At 46.6% G+C, this 20,545-nt stretch overlaps 1 protein-coding gene across 2 annotated transcripts in view; it reads left to right on the top strand.

The window, feature by feature from the left end:
• The first annotated feature begins 2,172 nt into the window (after positions 1-2,172).
• The window catches only part of USP22 (ubiquitin specific peptidase 22), a 98,368-nt gene continuing 79,995 nt past the window's right edge, over positions 2,173-20,545 (top strand). For both annotated transcript variants that reach the window (XM_035339782.1, XM_035339781.1), the window contains exon 1: positions 2,173-2,427. In XM_035339782.1, coding sequence (XP_035195673.1) covers positions 2,302-2,427 — 126 coding nt within the window. In that variant the 5' untranslated portion in view covers positions 2,173-2,301. The remainder of the gene's footprint in view (positions 2,428-20,545) is intronic.

Here is a 20,545-nt window from a genome sequence, read left to right as displayed (position 1 = left end):
TGCAGCTCCGTTCTTGTTACCTTTTCCAGAAGAGAAACACTTGCTGATGACTTAATACTGTAATGATTATCTAGGGTCAAAGGGAGGATGTAGCCTAACTCCAGATTTCAAAGGTAATCTTCTGAAACATTGAGTGCAATTAGCAGCCTATACCAGCGTGTGTACAAAGCGGGATAAGCAGGCCCTTTCCTGTGCAATGCAAAGGTCTCTTGGCATCCCGTTTTTCCCCTCTGGGGCAATCCTCGGCACAGTGCTGGAGCTGTAATCCCCAAACTGCATGGAAGAGGGATTTCAGAGCCAGGCTCACGAGCTGTACGAGCCAGGTGGACCGAACTACCCGTGTTACCATGACAGGAGGTTACTCAGCACAGAGCTGTGCCGCAGGGCGCTGCGGCCTGGTGCTGCTGCTTCACAAACGGAGGGAATAAACCCAGGTCTTGCCCTAGCCCTATATCCCCTAGTTCCTTTGCCACTAAACCTTAGAGTTAGGCACAAATGATGAAAAAAAAAAAGTCTTGCGCTACCAGATACTTTGCTTTCCTTTAAAAATGGCAGCACCTCTAAGGAAAACAGAAAGTGCTAGTTGTCTTTGACTTGTGAAGTTGCAGCAACAGGCCAGGAAACCGGACAGGACTATTCCCATCTGCCTGGTGGCCGTCAAGGTGATAGCTCCTGAGGAGGGATGTAAGTGGAAAATGGATTGATAAAAATAACGCGGTGGCACTCAACTCTTACTGTCCTTACTGCACAGCCCTCCCAGGGCTTGTGAGAGAACCTGGGGTCCCACAGAGCACAGCCTCCTGCGTCTCCTCACGAATGAGGGGGAGAACTCCCACCCTTTTGCCTCATTCCCCATCCTTTTGCCTCATTCCACCACCAATAACTGCAGCGCCTGGAGCCCCCAGGCTAGGAACTCTGCACAGATTCTGTACAGATCCAAACTCAGCCATTTTTCACCATTCTCCCCTTTCCTTGTGCAGTCACTGACAGGAAAAAAAAATGACATTACACCCCTTCTGGTTACAGAGAGCTTTTATTTCTTCCACTAGAACAGGGAGGGGGGCACGGGCCGGCCTGGGGGCGACGCGGAGCCCTGCCCGGCACCTCCTCCCCTTGCTGGGGCCGGGTACCCCGGGGGAGCCGGGCGCTGCCCTGCCCCGGAGCCCCGCTCCGTCACGCAGCCCCAAGGCCGGGCCCGGCGGATGTGACAGCGCCGCTGCCCCCACAGCGCAGGCTGCTGCTGCCGCTGCTGGGAGGCACCGCCCCCGCCGCGCCTCGCCGCCAATCGGCTCGCGGCTCGCTGTGCGATTGACGGGTGTGCCAGCCAGTCCGGAAGCAGAGTTCTAAACTGAGGTGCTGCCTCTTCTTCCCGTTGGCTGGGGGATCCGTCAGTCGGACGAGCCGTCCCCGCCCCTTTCCGGCAGGGGGAAACGCTAGGTAGCAAGGGTGGGAGGAGGAGAGAAAGAAACCAATGAGACGAGCCTCAGCCGCAGAGTGACAGGATAGAGGACCAATAGCGGCGCTCCTTCCCCCCCTCCTCCTCCCTCCCTCCCGTGCGGCGGGGCAGAGCAGGGGCCCCCCCCCACCGCCCCTTCCCCGTTGGTCTGTCCCATCGCGGGCCTGGCGGGTTCGGTTCAGTTAGCGGCTCGGACCATCGCACCCGAGAGGGAGGAGGGGGGGGTGGGCGAGCGGTGTGCGGGCGAGGAGGAGGAGAAGGAAGGAAAGGAGGGGGGCGCGATTTAAAGAGACAGGAGCCGAGCGGGCGGCCGGCTGCAGGGGAGCGGCAGCGGCGGCGGGCGGGGCCTCGCCCCCTTTCCCCACACAGCCGCGCTCACACCGGGGGCGCCGCCGCCGGCCCCCCCACCCCCCTCCCCACGTTCCATTCCCCCTCCCGGCGGCCTCTATGAGGTAGAAGGCAACGGCCGCGGCCGGCGGCAGCCGCCTGAGGGAAGCCCCATCTTTGTGTGTGTGTGTGGTGCGAGGCAGGAGCCGCCGCCGCCGCGCTTTGTTCGGGGGCCGCGGCTCTATGTGGCGGCCCCCGCGGCGGCAGGCGGCGGCAGGCGGCGGCGGGAGGGGCCCGAGCCCCTGAGGAAGGCGGGGGAATAAGGGGAAAAGGGGGGGTGGGGGGGGGACGCGAGCGCGGCCCCGGCCCCGTGCCCGCGCCCGGCGCTGCGGAGGAGGAAGAGGAGGAAGAGGAGGAGGAGGGGGAGGAAGGGGAAGGGGCCGGCTCGCTGCCCCCCGGCCCGGCCCGGCCCGGCCCGGCCCGTTCGGCGGGCGGATTGATGTGGGGGGGACTCTGACATGAGTCCGCCGGCGGCCGGGTGCTGCCATGTGACCGGCTTCAAGGTGGAGAACTGGAAGCAGAACCTGCGGGCCATCTACCAGTGCTTCGTCTGGAGCGGCTCGGCCGAGACCAGGAAGCGCAAGGTACCGGGGGGCGGCTCGCAAACCTTCCCCCCCCCCCCCCCCCCCCCCCCCCCTCCCTCCCCCCCCCCCCCCCCCCCGGGGGGTGGGGGGGGGGGGGGCTCACGGGGGTCCCGAGCCCCCCTCTTGCAGCCCCGGGAGGGCGGGGGAGGGGGCAGCGGGGCTGTACCGGGGGCCACGAGCCCCTCTCACCCCCCCGGGGGTCTCCTTCCCTCGTTGCCCCCTTCCCTTCCTCGCCACCTGCCCCGGCGGCTTTTCCCCGCAGCCTCGCCGGGGCCGTTCCGCAGCGCCGCCGCCTCCCGGAGGTGCGGGAGGCACCGGAGGCTTCCCGGAACCCGGCGGCGGGGGAGGGGAAGGGAAGGGAGGGGAAGGGCCGGCAGGGGAGGGGAAGGGCAGGGAAGGGAGGGGAGCCCCGGGGCCATGGGCACGGCCGGCCCGCGGCCCGGCTTTGTGGGGCCTCGGTGTGTGTGTGGGGGGAAGCCGCGAGGCACAATGGCCGGGGGGGGGGGGGGGGCGCGTGGTTGGGTTGGTTTTTTTCCTTCTTTTACATTTATTTTTTTTATCCCTTTTCAAAATAGAGCGCTGCTCGTTGGGGCAAATCCCTGGGGAAACGGGATTCCTGCTGCAGTGGGGGTTTGGGGGGAAGGAGCCCGCTCTGTAGGGCACGGGAAGGGAGAGGGGGGTTTGTGCCTGGGGTGTGTTGGTGCTCAGGGCAGGCACTGCACGCGCCAGGAGGAAAAAAAAATCGGCTTTAACAAGGGGATTCCTGAGTTTTTCTCACATATCTTTGAAAATTCAGCTCCTGGCCAAATGCACGCTTCTGGAGGATGCCCCTTAACTGTTCATCTAACTGCTCTTTTCCCTAGCATCAACTAGTTTTCACTTGGAAGTGACTTTGCAGATTTCTATCAGTGATGGTGTTCATGGCCGAGAAGGGGAGCGCAGCAGCTGCACGTAGGAAAAGTTGGGGTTTGGGACAGCCCAGGTCCTGCTGGTGGTGAAGCAACCCATGAAAAACTTTCTGGTCCTGGTTGGTGCTCGTGAAGCTGCTCGGCTTATTCATAACAGAACTGGTAATGGTGTGGATGATGGTCTTCAGGGGCGAGGCAGTTCACAGTTCTGTGTTTGGGTTGTGTTCTCAGGACAATCCAGTTGTCCCCCTTTTACTTAAAGGGGAAAAAATGGGATCACAGAAGAAACATTTTAAGTATAGTCACTCGGTAGCCCTGCAAAACATAGCCAAAGTTGTTCTCAACCTATATAATCCATTGCAAACTAACACAGTGAAGTGTAGTAGTCTAAATCTGGCTTTATTTAACCTTCAGTGTGTCAAAATAAAAATGGGTATATACTGCAGGGTACTTACACCTTCAGTAGAGGAAAAATACACGTGTGTTTTGGAATAAAAATACAGGTGAGGAAAGAAGATGTCTCGGTGAATTTCATCAGTGAAATTAACGCATTAACTTTCCTATTTTAATGTGGAGCATCCTTTGTAACCTGCATATCATTTGTATGCTGCAACAGTTTGCTTTTTTTTTTTCCTTACGAGACCTAACAGCGGTGATGCACTCGTTATTGGTTAAAAATTAGCTGGCAATAAATGATTTCCTACTGTAATCAGTCTGTTCTCAATTCCTCTTTACTTCTTTGTACAGTCAGGCTCATAAAGCAGAACAAGGTTGTTTCAAAATTATCATCTCACGGAAAACATCAATTTTCCAAGCATATGATAAAAATGCATTATTTTTTTTAAAGCAGGTTACCACCCACCCTGAAAATAGTTGGATTCTTGAATTCAGCCAGCCTGAAATGTGTGGGAGTAAGTGATCACAGACAGGCAGACACTTCGGCTAGATGAATTTGGGGTTCAGTTCCCAGTCTGCATTCATAAAGATTGAAGGAAGTGCTTAAGCAGTAACGGCACTTAACTCTCCTGTACGTGGACGTGAGACCTTCTCCGGCAGATTGTTTCCTTACCGAAATCTCCGTCCATATGTATGCCTTGCAGCTTTAAATGTAAAATTTCATAAACAGCATTTTCAGTTTTGAGGAATGTTTACAGTCTAATAACTAGAAACCCCCCTGTCCTTTATATAGGATCGTATACGTACACAGACAGATTCTTTATAATACATTGGGCGTGTGTGTATGTACGTTTTAGGAGCACGTCTCTGACTTCTTGAGAGTACCAGTTTATTGGCGAGAATTCCCATTCTTAATGCTAATCAAAATGAAGTCAAATAAAGGTTTGGTGAGAGGTGATCGTCGTTTCTGTTGCAAAGCCAGGGACAATCACATCATTCGGGTACCGCAGAAAACATTCAAAATAGCTAGGTGATCATTAATAGGAAACATTGATTAATTTAACTGTTATTCAAATGAACCGAGGTATAAAAAATGTTTTGACTGTTGGTGCTAGGTAGCCAGATGTTAAATTGTTAGGTTTGTGGAACGCTAATGTACCACCTATCCCTCCTAAGGCTGTCTTAAAAATCGAGATAGCAATAGAAACTGCAGGGGGCAGAAAGTGTCCATTCCTCTCGTTTTACTTAGACTGCTTACTGCATTATGATTTGGAAGACCATTTTAACACTGCTTGCTGTTTGCTATTCATTTTTAATACGTACCTTTCCCACGAATAGCCTTTTATTAGCTTTAGCTCTCAGTTCAGCACGCTTTACAGCCAGAGTTTTAAATAAAATAGCTGTAGAGCATTGTTTGTGGTTGGAAAGCTATCTCCTGAATGGAGATCCGAATGCTCAATCGGAAGCGAGAGGTAAATACGAGTTTACCTTTGAAGATGCTGGAACGCTGGTGAAGGGTTTCAGGACTGTATTTGCTTCTGAAGCATTGCGTACGTGGGATTTCAGCGTTCATCCTGGTGCATCGTTGTCTGCATCAAGGAGCTAAGCTGTCGCTTGCCTTCCTGCATCTTGGCCAAAGCATTAAGTGCAGCAGTTGTGCTACGTGCTGTTGTAGGAAGAGGCTTTGCCACGGTGTAGATGTGCTGCTGATGGTAAAGCAGAGGTGAAGACAAAACCCAAGTGCCAGATTGTTTGAAGAGTGAGTGGAACAGGAGAAGAGGTAGAGGAAGAAATCAGAAGAATGAGTCTTGGAATTGTAATAACGGTGACAAAAAGTTGGAAGTAGATTTCAGCACTGAAGGTGTATGTAAAGTGGCACAAAATCAGTGTTGACTGTCTTGACTTTGGGACTTTGACCAGTAAGCCTCGATTTTTAATTTGTGGTAGTATCTGTTTAATAAATAGGAGCTTTGCCATCAACTTCCGTAGGTCATGGGCTTTACCTTGAGTATTTTGATGTAGAAAATACCTCCCAGGTAACACTGTATACGAGGTCCCTAAATTTGACAGCATTGCTCCCTCCTCAGGAATTATGGAAGAGGCAGAGGATGCTAAAAAGACATGTCCAGCCCTTCAGGTCAGCTTCTCTGTTTTGTCTGTAGAGTCACACTTGAAAAGCTTTGCTTATTCCTTTACAGTTACAGATGAGAAAATCCGTTTTGCAGTGCTGAACAGTTTCTGGTCCCCATCAGAGAACATTTAGACATGTAGATGCATCTTTGTGTCTTGGAGTTGGTAAGTAATGGCTTCAGCACTTGAAGGGCAGCTGCCTTTACAATTAAATTCCGTCTTGTTGGACCTCCTACCTTGGAGGCAAGCTGCCCTTCTAGTTCTGAATGGATCTTACATCACTGCTCTGTGAAGGTGCTTGAAGATGTGACGAAGTGATCTGGTAGTCATGAGCATGGCCATGGTAAGGACAAGGTCCTGTCTGAAGTTTCGGAACGTTTTGTTTCTGACAACAGACCAAAGCATAATTGCCTGTCCCAGGCTGTACGCTCTCCGTGATGGTGGGTGCGTTCAAGTGTATTTCTTCCTGTTGTTTTTTCCATTATTCTTTCATCACATGGACGCTCCATGCCAATGATGCTCTCAGATTTGAAGAAACATTCTCCTTTATTGATGATGATCTTTCCGCAGGTATTCATCTCCCCACTCACATGTATTCACTTCTGACTTTGAATCCTTTCTTCTTCACAGGGAATTAATTCATAGATACTTGAAACCAAAACGACTTTGGTTCATTTCCTAACTTTCGGAGTAGGAAAAGTTTAATGATCTCCTAGCAGATAAATGCTGTGTCATATTTTCAGTAGCAAGTATTGTGGTTCGGTCTATATCGACGGGTTAAGTTCTTGCTGAAATGACCTTCTCCGTGAATGCCTGTTGAGGCATGCTTGCTCTCTTGCTTTCTCCCTTACAGCCTTGCCTCACGTACCTGTCCAGGAACAGGGAAGTGTTGCTTAGGCAATTTGCTTTTTATCATAACAGATGGGCAAGGAACCTTACCAGGCTGTGCTGCCTTCTCAGAGTTGGTATTTTTATTTCTTAAATTAATAAGGAAATCTTAGCTTGTTTTTCTTTAACATTTTTAGCATATGCACCAAACTTCTGGATTACAAATCCCGTGGAGAATTTGAAAGAGGATTCCAGGATTCGAGAAGCATGTCTCTCTTTCAGCTGCATACTCCGCTTTGGCTGCCTGTGCGAGCTATCTGATTCACTCAGGAAGGATGTTCTTGCCATGTGTTGTGGGGACTACCTTCTCCCTGAAGGCCCGTAAGAATTGTCAAAATCAACTGCAAGCTTCATTATTCAGAAAGTCTCCAGTTCTATAAACGAACAGCCTTCCTTAGCCCTTAACCTCTAAGGAGTAAAAAGGTCCTTAAACGTGCTGAAGGTAATGTTCTCTCCTCTGGGTGTGAAGGCGCAGCCTGTGGTATGGGAGTGCCCAGGCGTTAGATTTTAGCTCCGCACGCAGTAGAGCCTTGCAGATGGGGCTTCTGTTTGCAAAGCCAGACTGAAAATGCTCCCCTGTGCTTATGTCTTTGGCGTCAAGGAAGAATATAATACAAGCCCTTCCTCTTCTCGTTGTTCATCCCTGCTGTGTCCCCTGTGCTGTGGTTTTTAAAGAAGTGGTTGGTTTCTTGGCCGAAGGTTAGGAATTAGCCTTGTGCCATGAACTCCAAGGTAATGAATACAAGTTCTGAAGCTGTGGGATCCGAACCATCAGGACTTAGCAGAATGCTTGTGCCCACCCTCCCAGGTCAGCACTTACAGTCAGATGTCTGATACAAAGGTTATGCAGCTCTTATCATTGAGGCTGATTCATGAGTAAGTAGTTCTGTTTCTTTTTAATATGGATGGAGAGACAAAAGAGCCAAGGAAATGCAACTTCCCTGGACTTTCCTCTGAAGAAGGCTGCTGCTTTTTCTGTAATCCTATCAGGAGTAAAGGTTTGCTGATAGCCAGGCTGCTTTCTGGGAGGCAACCGTAGCATCTCTTTAATTTTGTCTGAAGTTAATGATCTTACGTGCTTAAAAAAAAAAAAAAAAAACACAACAAAACATAACCCAAAATGTTGAAACCTTTAAAACCAGAATGACGGCTAATAGCGCGAAGGTGAGCGGAGCAGAATGGGCTTGCTTGATATGTTGGACTATCTGTTGAGCTTTATTTTAAGCCATCAGAGCTTTAAACCCCAAACAAAGGCTAGCTGATATCCTCATTTTTGTTTCAGGCCTTAATCTGTAGCGCTAACGTGAAACCAGAGCTGCAGATCAGTTCTAAACCTTCTACCCTCTTTCTTTCATTTGAGGATTTTCTGTCTTAGTGCTGCAGTAACAAATCAACGGGTAAACGCTACAGACTGGTGGTGCAAGTCGCCTGCTTGCGACTTGTTGAATCCCCCTTCCCCTGGCTTACTATTTCTTGAGTCTTTGAGCAAAAAAAACAAGTAGGTTTTCTTTGGGGTGTACTCCGGGGGTCCTGCTTTGTAACAACTGCTGTCGCAAATGTTAGCGTGAATCCCTGTGGTGGCTGTTTTAAACCAGAGAAGGATTATCTCAGTTAAAATGTTTGTGTTTGTCACATAAAACCTAGCACCTGTAGTTTTTCTTGGTTTTGCATGATTGACTCAGGACTCTGCTTTGTTGCCTGTTTGTTTCCCGGTAGACGGGGACGTGTAGTGTTCTTATCAGCCAAATGAAATTGAAGGTAGGGCTGGTAACATCTTGCATTTCTTTTTTTTTTTTTTTTTTTTTAAATTCTTGTATTCTTGTGCTTCTCCAAGTACTTCTGATGGATCTGTAGCATATGGCAGCTTCGAAGGTGAGGAGATACATGCACACTCATGCTTATATATCAGTTGGTGGCATCACAGGAAAGGCAATCTGAAGGTGACCTGCGTGTGTTCTGCTGGATTTACTAGAAATGTATTTTTTTTTTTTTAAAAAAAAAGTCATCTTTGGTAGAGCCTCTCTGGGCTTGGTCAGCACGAGCTGCCTTGAGCAGCTGTCTCGAGGCTCTTGTTAACCTGTGGGCAGTGGAGCTAAGTGAGTGGAATGCTATGATGGCATTACAGTGTATTTTGTTGGCCTGGCTTGTGTTGTCAGCGAGCGGTGCTGGAGTGCGTGGAGAGCCATATGTTACCCGAGAGGGCTGAGTTGGGAACCACCTTTCCTGGGCAGAAGCGGTTCTGGAAGCTGATGGATGTATTCTGACGGGACGAAGGCTCTGTCGTGGTAGTTGTGTTCTCTTGCATATCAATTTGGCAGTCCTTTGTGTACACCCTGCTTAATTCAAGATAAGAACTTTGCTGCATTAGCTCGTAGTACAATCAAGGCTGTAACGAGTTAGTCATTGCAAAATTAACCTCCATTCTCTTCAAAACACGTTTCCAAATAGTGCTACCAGATGAATGCAACTCTTCGGAGTGACGCCTGGTTTACTTCAGAGCCAGGCCAGCCTCTGCCATGTCGCTATCTCCTATTTAAGAAAAAGACTCGTTTTATCTCTTCGAGACCTATTTGATGATCAGTAAAGTGAACTGTTACCAGACACAAATTGACTCCCAGTAACCTGAGATTCACTTTATCAGTAGGTGACTGATTAGCAAACAGCCTGTCTCCTCACATTCTTTTGTGCACGAAATAAAGCAAATATTCAGACTTTTTTCAGTTCTTCACTTACGCAGTGTTTTACTCAAAGTTTTCTGAAAGCCTGTCAGCTATGTGTAACGCTACTTAAAAATTCTTGATTTTTTTGAGTATCTGCTGATTTTTCCAAGTTGGTAAAGATTTATTTTTTTTTTGTTCCCTTCTTCCTTTCCTGTGCTTAATGGAGTTCGAAATTAACATGACTCTTCTTGTCTGCCTTGTGCGTGGCTGGCGATGTCAGCCTATCCCTGGGAAATACTTCAGTGAAGGTCTACAGTGTACTAAATCTGTCACTGAATTAAAAAATTGTGTATTTGGCAAGGTGAAACACAAAAAAAGAGTGGGCAGGGTAACAAAAGTTGTTTTCAACACACTTAACAAATGCAGTATCTTTTTTAGCTTAAACACTGGGGCCAGGGCAAATTCTGGTGTACTGTAACAAATTCTGACAACACGAAACATGCCAAATATTTTAAACATCCTCATATTCTTAATGGCAGAGAGAAGCAACTGGCTAAATGTGACATTGCCTTAATAGTAAGTGCAGAAGAGAACCTGCGTTTCGCCGTGCTCCCAGCCCCGTTCCTCCTGTACCGTGCTGCTTTGCAGCATGGCGCTTGGTTTCCACGCGCAGTTGAGCTTTTCTGCTTGTACACCTAGGATGTAGAAATGGAACTCTGTGCTTATTCATTGAGTTGTGTTTATGTAGAATTAAATAGTAGAGGTGCTTAATCTACGTTTCGGTTTATTAGAATATCTCGTCTTTTTCATTATTGCCATCGCCCGGAGTTCTGTGCTGCAGTACACGCCCTTGTACATTAAACCAACTGTTTTCATCCATGTGTATGCAAATCCACAGTTTGGAAAGCAATATCTATACCTGTAAAGAGTGAAAATTGCAAAATTAGTAATAAGAAATACTTCTTTTGACTAAGCATACAAAAGACCTGGTAGTATTTGGCTATGGTTAAGTGGATAATGGACTACCAAGCGCCGAGTTCCATTTGTGGTGATTGCCTTGCCTTTCACTCAGGAGTTGATGCATCTAAGTAGCCTTTTTGTTGGGATTTGGCATCCGATTTCTCTTTCTGAATATAATGTCAGGGCTTTTATATGTATGTTTTGCTTCTGTTTGTAAAGGGCTTTTGTTTTCCATAAAACATAAACTTGAGTTGTCTTAGTGCAGTGTGTTGGCACAGAGAGAGAAAACGGCATCTATATAACCTTTATTATTGCACTTCCTCACCCCCTTCCCAATAATTTCTGTAATAAAAATAGAGATGATTCCTCCCATCCCCGCTGTGTCTTTGAACCACCTAATGTTATTTGACAGAGTTACAGTCTGGGCTCCTGTCCTGTGCGTTCAGACTTGTTATTGCACGCAAGTGAGATTTCAAAGGACGTTCTTTAGAATATACTTGGCAAATAAAAGTAAGATTTATCTCACACCAGATGTATGACAACTTTATAAGCGAAGACAGCTGAGATAGCTGACTCATTCTGATACCTCATTTCTGGTAGGTGAGGTTTTGTGACCCTGTGCCCTCTGGTGACAAATGCAGAATTTGTCTTAGGGTTATATGTTTTTCTTTGCCTAGCTGGGCTTGGTTACCTCCATAATACTGCCCGGTTTTGTTCTTAAACTGGCTTGCTCTCCTGCTGGGCAGAAAATGACTAGGGTGAAGTTCTCATGTAGTTGTGTTTTCTGTACATTGCTGAGTTACACTGCCGTCGTGCTCACTTAACAGGCATCCTTCCCCCCAGGTTAATTGTCGGGTATGTTTCACTGCTCACACTCTTAATTCTTTGGGCATTCCTGACTCCAGTTTGTGTTACGGTAGTGGGATGATCTTAACGGTGATGTGGAGAGCAGAATACGAAAGGGAGTGAAAATAGTTTCAGGAGTTCCTGTGAGTTGTGTGTAAAGAGGAACGAGGTTTTGTTTTGTTATGAGGTCATTCCATAAGGAAATTGGTCTTAGTCTTCGTCCAGCATAATTTTATACTACCTTTAATGATTTGTTTCGTTGCCATGTAGTAAAACTGCTTCTTGAGACTTTTCCTGATGTTTAATTTTAGTGTTGCCCCCAGTAAATTCACTTTCTTTTCTTTATCTCTTTAGAATTTTCTGCATCGATTCAGTTGCCAGGATCGATTCAGACTTGCATGTGCAGAGGAGTTGCTCTCAATCGCCTGTTTGCTAATTGAAGGGGCCTGAGTCACAAAGTGGAATGGTACCAAAGTTCACAATTCCATGGAGTAGCAGTGTATGTTTGTGAAATAGTGCCAAGTCTGGAAATGAAAAATATACCTGGCGCATTAGTGAGCTTGGTTTACGATGTTAAGTAAATCTTTTGTCCATCCGTGTAGCTGAGTATTTGGCAAAAAGGAAACTTAAGGGAAGGGAACGTGTCTGAGCTCACAGGGACGTGTCATGGTTGGTATGCGAATTTTTCAGGCCCTTTATGAAAGATTTCGGGCAGCAGGAGGTGGGGTCTTTGCCTTTCATACAGAGCGTACTGCAGAAGTCTGACTGCTGAGGAAGAAGCAATCAGCAAAGAACTTGTTTTGCACTAACCTGAAGAACAACTGTGTTAGAGCAATTTGTTATAAAGCAAGGCAGTTCTGGAAGTGCGTTGTCCCTGCAGGTTGGAGCTGTTGTGCAAACAAATTGTTTTAAGCGGTGGTAAAAAGAACACAGGAAGATGACATCAAGCAGGAAAACACAAGTTAGCGAATCTGACAGACGTTAAAAGCTCGAGTTAAAATGTAAAAGCGAGCTGTATCTGTGGGTCTTGGTGAGACACAAACATGGATGGAATTGGCACATGGTTTGGGTGAGAAAGATCCATTCAGATACAGCACGGATGTAGCAGGGCAGTATTTGACTTGCTGGAGGAGCAAGAGATGTGAAGTTTGGAACTTGCTGTGCGTTATCGCTGAAGGCTAACGCCTGGGGAACGTGAGATCCAGTGCCTCGGCTGTGGGTACGTGCCTTTCCTTCACAGCTTAAGGAATTACCAGCTCTAGGCAGCATGTTCTTACCGTCACGCCATTCACTACCTCATATTGGTGCAGTTGTGCTGTGAACCAGAAAGAAGAACAGATAAGGATGAAAAAACTTTTTTTTTTTTTTTATAATACTATTTCATCAGTGTTGGCTGTATGCTGAGTGTCAGCGCGGGGCTGAACGAGCAGCTGCACAGCTGGTAGCTGGAGGGAGGAGCGCCTGGGTGATGGGAGAGGACCTGAGTGCTAATGCTTGGAGGATGCTCAAGGCACTCTGAGTAGCAATTGCTGCAGCGTGCAACTGCTGCCTTTCTCCTGCCTTTGCCGCTGACAGATTCTGTTTGAACGTTCTCCACGTACTCCTTGTCTCTTCTGTAAAGCGTGGCTCGTCCCTAACTTCATCTGAAAGGTGCCGTGATGGTACCTGCTATCGCTCGTGTGGCGTGCTTTCACGGGCCTGCTGGTGTGTGCTGAGCCCGGTGTATGACACGTGTCTCATGTGCTGCAGTCATGAGAACTTGCCTCTCTATGCAAATGATGTGCTCCTACTCCAGTTTCCTTGTGAAAAATAAATGAACCAGAGAGTGTAGAATGCCTGTAATTTGTGATCAGCTATTACGGAAAACCCACTTTTCACGTTGCATTTAATTTAATGAAATGAATAGTGTTTTTCTAAGTAATCAAGTTATGAGCACTTGTTTCCCTCTATTAACAGGCCTGTCTCTAAGTTAAGATATCTTAACAGAGTTTGATTATAAGAGACAGAAGTTTCAACTCTTTTTTTAAAAAAAAATCAGTTTTATTATTATTATTTTTGTTCAGAGCATCTGGTCACAGGGCGTGTGGCTAGCTCGTACTGCATATAGTTGAGGACGATGGGATAATGGGATTGTAAATTAGCTATTTATGGTACTGGTTTTCCTCTGGCCTACTCCCTTGTGTAGTCTAGAGCAGCCCGAAGGCTGTTCTAAACTGTGCCAGCTGGCTGTGGCCCTGAGGGACTGGGATGCCAGATGGAGACAGCCGGAGAATAGCAGCACTCCAGTAAAACCCCAGCGCACCCATCCCGGGGTTGAGGAGAGGTGCTGGTGCCCTGCAGCCCCACCAGGACATCCTTGGGAAGGGCTCGTGCTGGTCTCATCCCTCCGGTACCGGAGCAGCCATCAAGGGACCGGATGAGCATCTGTGGACCTGCTCGTGAGGAGATGCGCAGTATGGCATGTAGCTTCTGAAACGTTTTGAATGTATTAGTGCCTCCTTTTTACAGTTCTGTGTTTCCTTACCGTATCTGCAGAGTGCTGTAATCCATAGGTTGTACAGATAATCAGATCAAAACTATTGTAGTATTGAACAACTACAATATTAACCGATGTGTTACCTTGGTTTGTTGCCCCACTACTGAAAAATGCCGATACCCATAAAATAGCCAGAAAAGCAGCTTGTAAACACTGATGCGTTTTCTTTTTTCAAAAATACCCCTGATATTACTGCATGAGAGTGCCTGCTTTAAGTATGCTCAAAATGGAAGGTTTCAGAAGTCTTATTCACCTCATTTCATGAGCTGACTTTCTAGCTTTTACCAAAATACATTTCTTAGAAAAGCAATGAAATGTGTGGTTGGTGCTACGGCAGTTGGTGGGCCTGCTGGTCCACCTCAACCCCGCAACCCTCTTCATCCTTGAGCTCAGAGACAGTGGTCTTCCTGCAGCAGCTTAGCCTCATACACAGATGTTCCTTGCAAAAAAAACACCTATTTGAAGATTTCCATCTTGTGGAGGTGAGGGTAGTAAACACGTGAAACACCCTGAAGCATCCCATCAACTGATGGCTTCTCAAAAGGTAGATGTTTTCTAGAGGAGCTCAGAGACTCAAGCTGCCTGGTGTTTTATCACTCTTGCCCCAGAAGGCATTACTCTCATTGCCCCATTAGTGCAGATAACACTTCTAATCCAGCTGCCTGAAATAGCTGTCAAGCCTGGATTTTACTTTGGTGGCTTTTGCCACACAGATAGTTGATTGTAGCTCAAACTACTGAAGTGTAGCTTGGAAAAAGAGATGAAGGATTTCTCGGATTTTTCAAGTGTCTGATTTAAATAAAACTAATAAACACAATTTTACATATAAAAGGCCTTTCACTTCCCTCGAAATGCGTACACTCCTTGAGAATAACAAATAAAGAAAGCTGCTGGCCTCCAGAACCTTATGGGTGCTAGTGGGAATAGGAAAAGGATGTACGTGCCCTTTATCTTCCATGCTCCCATGGTTATCCATGTGGGAGGAGAGCTACAAGCAGAATGGACCCCAGAAAGCAGTGACTCACATCGTCTCCCTGAACAGTCATTGTCTCCCTAAATAGCATCTCTTGCTCTATGGCCCAATCTTTTTGTAATCCCCTAGGACGTTTCTGAAATTTGGGATTTGGCATTTTGTCTTTGGTGGAAACAGCGAGTGACTTAGAGCTGTGTCTATCAGAAGTTAGCTTGAACTAACAAAGTACTGGGAAGCAAGGTAAGGTGAGAAATGAGGTATTCAGCTCTGGAGGACCTAAGAACAGAACTTTCAACGCTAGCACGGAACACAGGAGCGGAGGTAGGAAAGAAGGCTTCTATTGAAAAATCCCACCAGCAATTCTCATTTTTTCCCTTTGAGCGATCAGTTTGAGATGGGCGCAGGAAGTGAGATGTGGATGAATGCTGCGCGATAGCTGGTGCTGCCGAGCAGGGCAGCAGAGTTGAAGTGGTGGTGCTGTGCCCCAGAACACTGAAATCCGGTCTGCGGACACTTCACGTGCAACCATGCCCATGGATGAAGTTTGGACTTCCCAGCCAAGACAGCATTAATTTCATCATTAGAAGCCAGTATTAAGAAGCTCTCCTGATTTCTTTCCAAAGTAGGACTTCCAAACTGACTTCAGTCACAGAACCTGCCGCAGCGCACTTTGCTCCTCTTTGCTGGGCATTTTCGCCAACTTTTGGCATGTAGAGATGCTTCAGATCTCAGGGCGTTGGCACTCCCTAGCAAGATACAGGATTAATTATGACCACGTGCGCACAAAATTCTCCGTACACATTGTAACTTAATTCTCTCTCACGTAGTCGTGTTTGAGAGCTTAGAGGTATGTTGTATGTACTTAGAGGTGTGTGTTTGAGCTAAGGCTTTTCAAGGAAACTGTAATGTTTCCCTTCTGGCACGCAGAAACCTACTTTCCATGTAAAATCAGACTGATTGTGATGCCCGTTAGGCTGTTCCTGTAACTTTAAGCCTACTTTTATATCCAGCTACTACTAATTGTGAGTTAGGTGTTTTGTTTTTGCTTTTTTATGAGATTAAATACTCTTGTCTTGGTTTTCTTCCGTGCTGAATGCCATACCCTCACTTACACATGTGCTTCATGTCATCCTGCGTAGCCTTTGGGGCTTAAATATTTCTTTCAAGTTAAGATCTTGGCACTAGAATGCTTAATATGTGAAATTGATTCTATCAGCGTTAATATTTTACATTTCTGGTTCATGAAGCAAAATAAAGCTGCCCTGTATGTGTGGCTGATGGTTGGTGGAATCTCAGAACTGTCTCTAGAGAAAAAAATCTAGCAAACCAGATCAAAGGCTAGAAGTCATGCTCTGTAGTCCTACCAATTTTGCAAAGCAAAAGGAGGTCTAAATACGATGAGTCTTCAAGCAGGGAGGAGTTGCCACCGTGTTTTCTTTGGCGTCATGGCTTTCTTCCCTTCTCCCTGTATTTTTTTTTTTTTTTTTTAATGTTGAACTTGTGTTCAGAAGCTCTGTCTTGAGGTTTCTCCTCTCAGCAGTCAGTTAGCTGGAGAAGCAGGACAGAAGGCTACGGGTCTGCCAGGCAGGAGTCCCGAGTGCAGCTGGTTTGGATGTCGTATCTCTGACCTTCCCCTGAGGCCAGAGGTGGGTTGGAGCTGCGTGTAACCTGCAGGTAATGGCACGCAGCACTGGGGAACACAAAAGATTTGACAAATGCTGAAACAGGGTGAGTAATGGACTTGGTGAGTGTTTCTCTCTGCAGTTTGCACCTAGTTTTTGGGGCAGCTTCCTTTGTGTCAGGTTGGTTTGACTGGATGCTCGGTGGTTTTGCCCTAATCAGAAATCTGTTGGGCTGTTCCGTGGTAGTTTCCCTTCTGTAACCAGTCCTCAGAGCGTGGCCTCCCTCACAGGCAGCCTTGTTTTCTCGGGCTTTGTCCCCTCCCACCCCAAATACCTTAAGTTTCACTAGGTGTTCCTGCCTCTTTGGCTGCGTGCTGCCTTTTTCCATAGGAATTGTTTACAGTTGAGGGCCATGCCTGCCTTCCTGCGCCACGCAGCCCTCACCAGGAGCCCACCCTTTCAGGTCTGGTGCTGGAGCGCTGCTCCTGGCGCTATCTGAGCAGACTGCTCCTCGTGCCAAGGTTGGAAGTGTTAATCTTGCTGCAGACCGGGGTGATAATTCATTGCTGTCACAGCAACACATGCTTAAAGTTGCCTCTTGCCAGATTCGTTGGCTATATGCTGCACCAGAGAAAATTATTTCAAGAGTCTTATTGCATAGCCAGATGCTGTAGGACTCGTGCAATCCACCTCCCTTCCCCCTTTTTATGACTTCAGGGAGGAAAACAGCTCTGCAGTGAGGCACGTTCCTGCCGAGCGCTGGTGAAGAGGTAGAGGAACTGCTGCTCACGGCAACGATTTCTGGTTTTGCTTCGAGGGAAGTTCTTTTTTGTGCTCAGGCTAGAAAGGACAGAAGGAGTTTAAGGTAGGGGGAGTGGAGGTTAAAAAGAAATGGACTAAAACAGCAAGGGTGCTCTGTTCATGCTCTCTGCAATAGTTAAGCGTTGTGGAAGTTTCATGTTTTTGCTAAAAACGTGCTAATGACTAGATGGGCTTGACAAACTTTTCCTGCCATCTGTCTTTCCAGTCATTCAAAAGAAAGAGAAATCCTGTGAACTGTTGTTGGGTAGTGACCAGCACGCCTAGGCGCTGGCCTGCAAGGCTTTGTTTGATTTAGTTAGAGCCATTTAGCGAGGTTGTTAGGTTGTTCTAATAGGACCTCACCTGGAATTTTTATTCTATGTAATTGGGCTCTTTAAATGCCCAAGGATACATATCTTGCTTCTGGTATTTATGGCTATAATTTACTAACTCTTTGTTATTATTTGGGCTAATTGGAAGGTGATGCTGTAAGCTGGATCACAAAGCAGAGGCCACCAGTGTTACTTGGTCTCATCTCTATCCCTTGCAAGTCTTCCACACACCTCTGTTCGGTGGCTGTTTTGTCTCTGGGATATTGCAGACCTCTGAAGAGGAAAACGGGGAGCTTTTTGTTACAGGATCTAAGGTCACCCAGGCAAGTTACTTAATGCACAGCTTCTGAAAGTACAGCATTCTGTGCTCAGTGGTGTTTGATTACCAGGCAAGGGAGATGTGCAGGTTGTTTAGTAGGACAGAAACTTGCTGATGCTCTTCCCAGCATAAATGTCATAATGTCTAGTGGCTAAGTGTTGCATCACCAATAACACTTTTATTTTTTAGAGAAGTTGCCATGGAAGTTAAATTATTCTGGATGCACTCCCATAGATCAATATCCAGGCAAAAATGTGGTGCAGGAAAGTTTGCCGTAGTGTCACACATATTATATGTGTTGTGCTACCTTCCCTACTTTTCATTCTTAGTGTCTTAATTATTTGCACTGCCAGATTGTAAAGGATGCTATCTTGAGAAGCACATCTGGGAAGGACTTCTTTTGGACCTGTGTAAACCACCTCTTTACTTGGCAAAGACAGCTTTTAAGCAACTTGAGATACTCTTGAGAAGGCCTGAGGCAGTACTCTCAAATTCTTTTTTTAATCCTGCTGTAAAGCATAAAGGCAATGTATTTGTCCACAAAACACTGCACATGTTTATAACCATAGAAACAGAGCAAGAGACCAGGACCAGAAATCTGTATGGATTCGCATTTAATACTTTTGCTCTGGTCTACGTGAGATTACTGGCGATTTGCAATTGTAATAGTTTGCGTGAGAATCCCCTGTTCATGCTTCAAGCTCTGAACTGTTTTTTTAAGCAAAGTATGCCACAGCAATTCTATCTTTTGCAGGGGTAGAAGGTGTAGTAATTCGCTTTCACTTCCATATTTTCCCTTGTTACCCCCATACCAGTGCAGTGGTATTAGCCTTCAATTTTTCTGTATACAGGTGCTTTAAGAACCCAGCCAACTTCATCCTGCCGCTCAGGTAGCCTGCCCAGCGCTCCGGAGCTGTTCTGCAGAGAACTCGCCCCCTCTCTGATATTTCTGGCCCCCACTGACATGTGTGAGTGAATGATAGATCGAGGTGGAACCTGTATGGCCACGTGTATTGTATATGATGAATTTATTGCTGGTACCATTTTTGTGAGTACAGGAGCAGAGATTTGTTCAGAACAAACTGCAAGATGAGTTCTTACCAAAATACTGATTGCTCTCAGGTTATTTTTGATGGCAAATGCAGCTTCATTTTCTTTTTACCAATGCCAAGGGTGCATAAACTTTTGCTATTCTGTTAACTTCAGCGAGGGGTCTGGAGTTTTTAATGAGCTGTTAGTACGCCAGCTAATGCCCTAACCAGCAGGAAGCGTTGGTAAGTAATCTTCATTTTGGAAGCAAGGACAAGCTAGATCAACAGAAGGGCATAGTAAAACGTCTGCCTTATCTGCCAATGAACATTTGTTAGTATGGTGGGAGTAATAATTAAGTGTTTTAGAAAGCTGATAACGTTCTTCTAAGTGTGGGGAAGAACAAGGAAAGCAGATAATGATATATACCCTAGTTCTCCTACTCCCAGTGAGGCTGCAGTTTCAGATCCTCAAGTCCAAAGATTACCATCTCAGCAGCCGATCCTCCCCTCCTGAATTCAATTGCTCAGCTGGGAGACGAAGCATTAGGCTTATCTGTTTGCTGAACTGATTGATTTCAGACCTCAGTCATCTGCAGCTTTGGGGCAGGGCTTGCAGAGTCCTACCTTTTGATGACATTTCCCCGTTGGAATGCAATGTGGTAACTTTCTGAGATTGCATCAAATTAGTTCCATACTAAAGGGGAAGCTGTGGATACCGGCAGACCATCGAGTTGATTTTGGGAGAGAACTAAAATCCAGAAGAAAAGGCAGGACACACAGAACCTCTGCCATCAATCCTTTGGCTTGTTCGGTCATCTCCACAATCCAGTCTTCTGTTTGTATTCCCTTAATATCAATTACTTTCTTACACGGCAAAGGGTGTGTGTGTACATGTGTGTACATCATATATATGTACATATTCATTCCCAGTTTCGATATGCAAGGTAAGTAAACTGAAAACAGCACGAGATGGAAGCCCCTGCAGCTCCTAATACAATGTGGGAGGGTAGAAGTGTTGGAAGCAAAGCCTCTGTGTTGTGTGTGTGTGTGTCTGACACGGACAATTCAGGAAGCCTCTGGTGTATGAAGTAACTCGAGCTATTAGTTATTCCAACAAGCTGGAGTGCTGTTCAGGTGTAACGATGCCTTTAGATTTTAAAGGTGAAATATGCTTTTGGCGTGATGCTGCCCAAGGTGTTTCTGTGTTAGAGCTGATCTGTCCGTCCCAGCAGTGTGGGTGGCAAAAGCTCTTCTCATACAAGATTGCCAGCACGAGTCCTTGGAGCCGATGCTGTCAGCCAAGTTTCATTTCCCCCGAGTTTCATTTTCCCATGTAATTATGTCAGGAGAAATTACTGTGTAGACTTACCCTCCCTGTTTGTGTGAATGGACTTTTTCGCACTGATGGTCCTTCCTGTTTTTTCTTGATTTAAATCCTTGCATCTTGTGCAAAGTCTGTGTAATTGCATATCACACGTAACTGATAACTTTACTGTTGGCATTTGCGTGTGCTGAAATTCAAATTTAAATCCCCTTAACAAAAGCAAATTTCATCAGTCTGAAAAAGAAGAAGCTGTCACTGGAGTGCTGTGGTAGCACGTAAGATCTGTTGCCTCTGCTGCTGCCCTTCCTTATTTTTAGAGGAAATCTTCGAGTAATGCATTTGCTGTTGGGAAGCCGGTTAGAAGTAACTTTCTCTATTGGAAAGCCAAATGA

The sequence above is a fragment of the Oxyura jamaicensis genome, chromosome 14 (genome assembly GCF_011077185.1).
Source record: "Oxyura jamaicensis isolate SHBP4307 breed ruddy duck chromosome 14, BPBGC_Ojam_1.0, whole genome shotgun sequence".
NCBI classification, from domain to species: Eukaryota; Metazoa; Chordata; class Aves; order Anseriformes; family Anatidae; genus Oxyura; species Oxyura jamaicensis.
The sequence above is the reverse complement of the archived record's forward strand: the minus strand, read 5'-3'. Positions and strand labels throughout refer to the sequence as shown.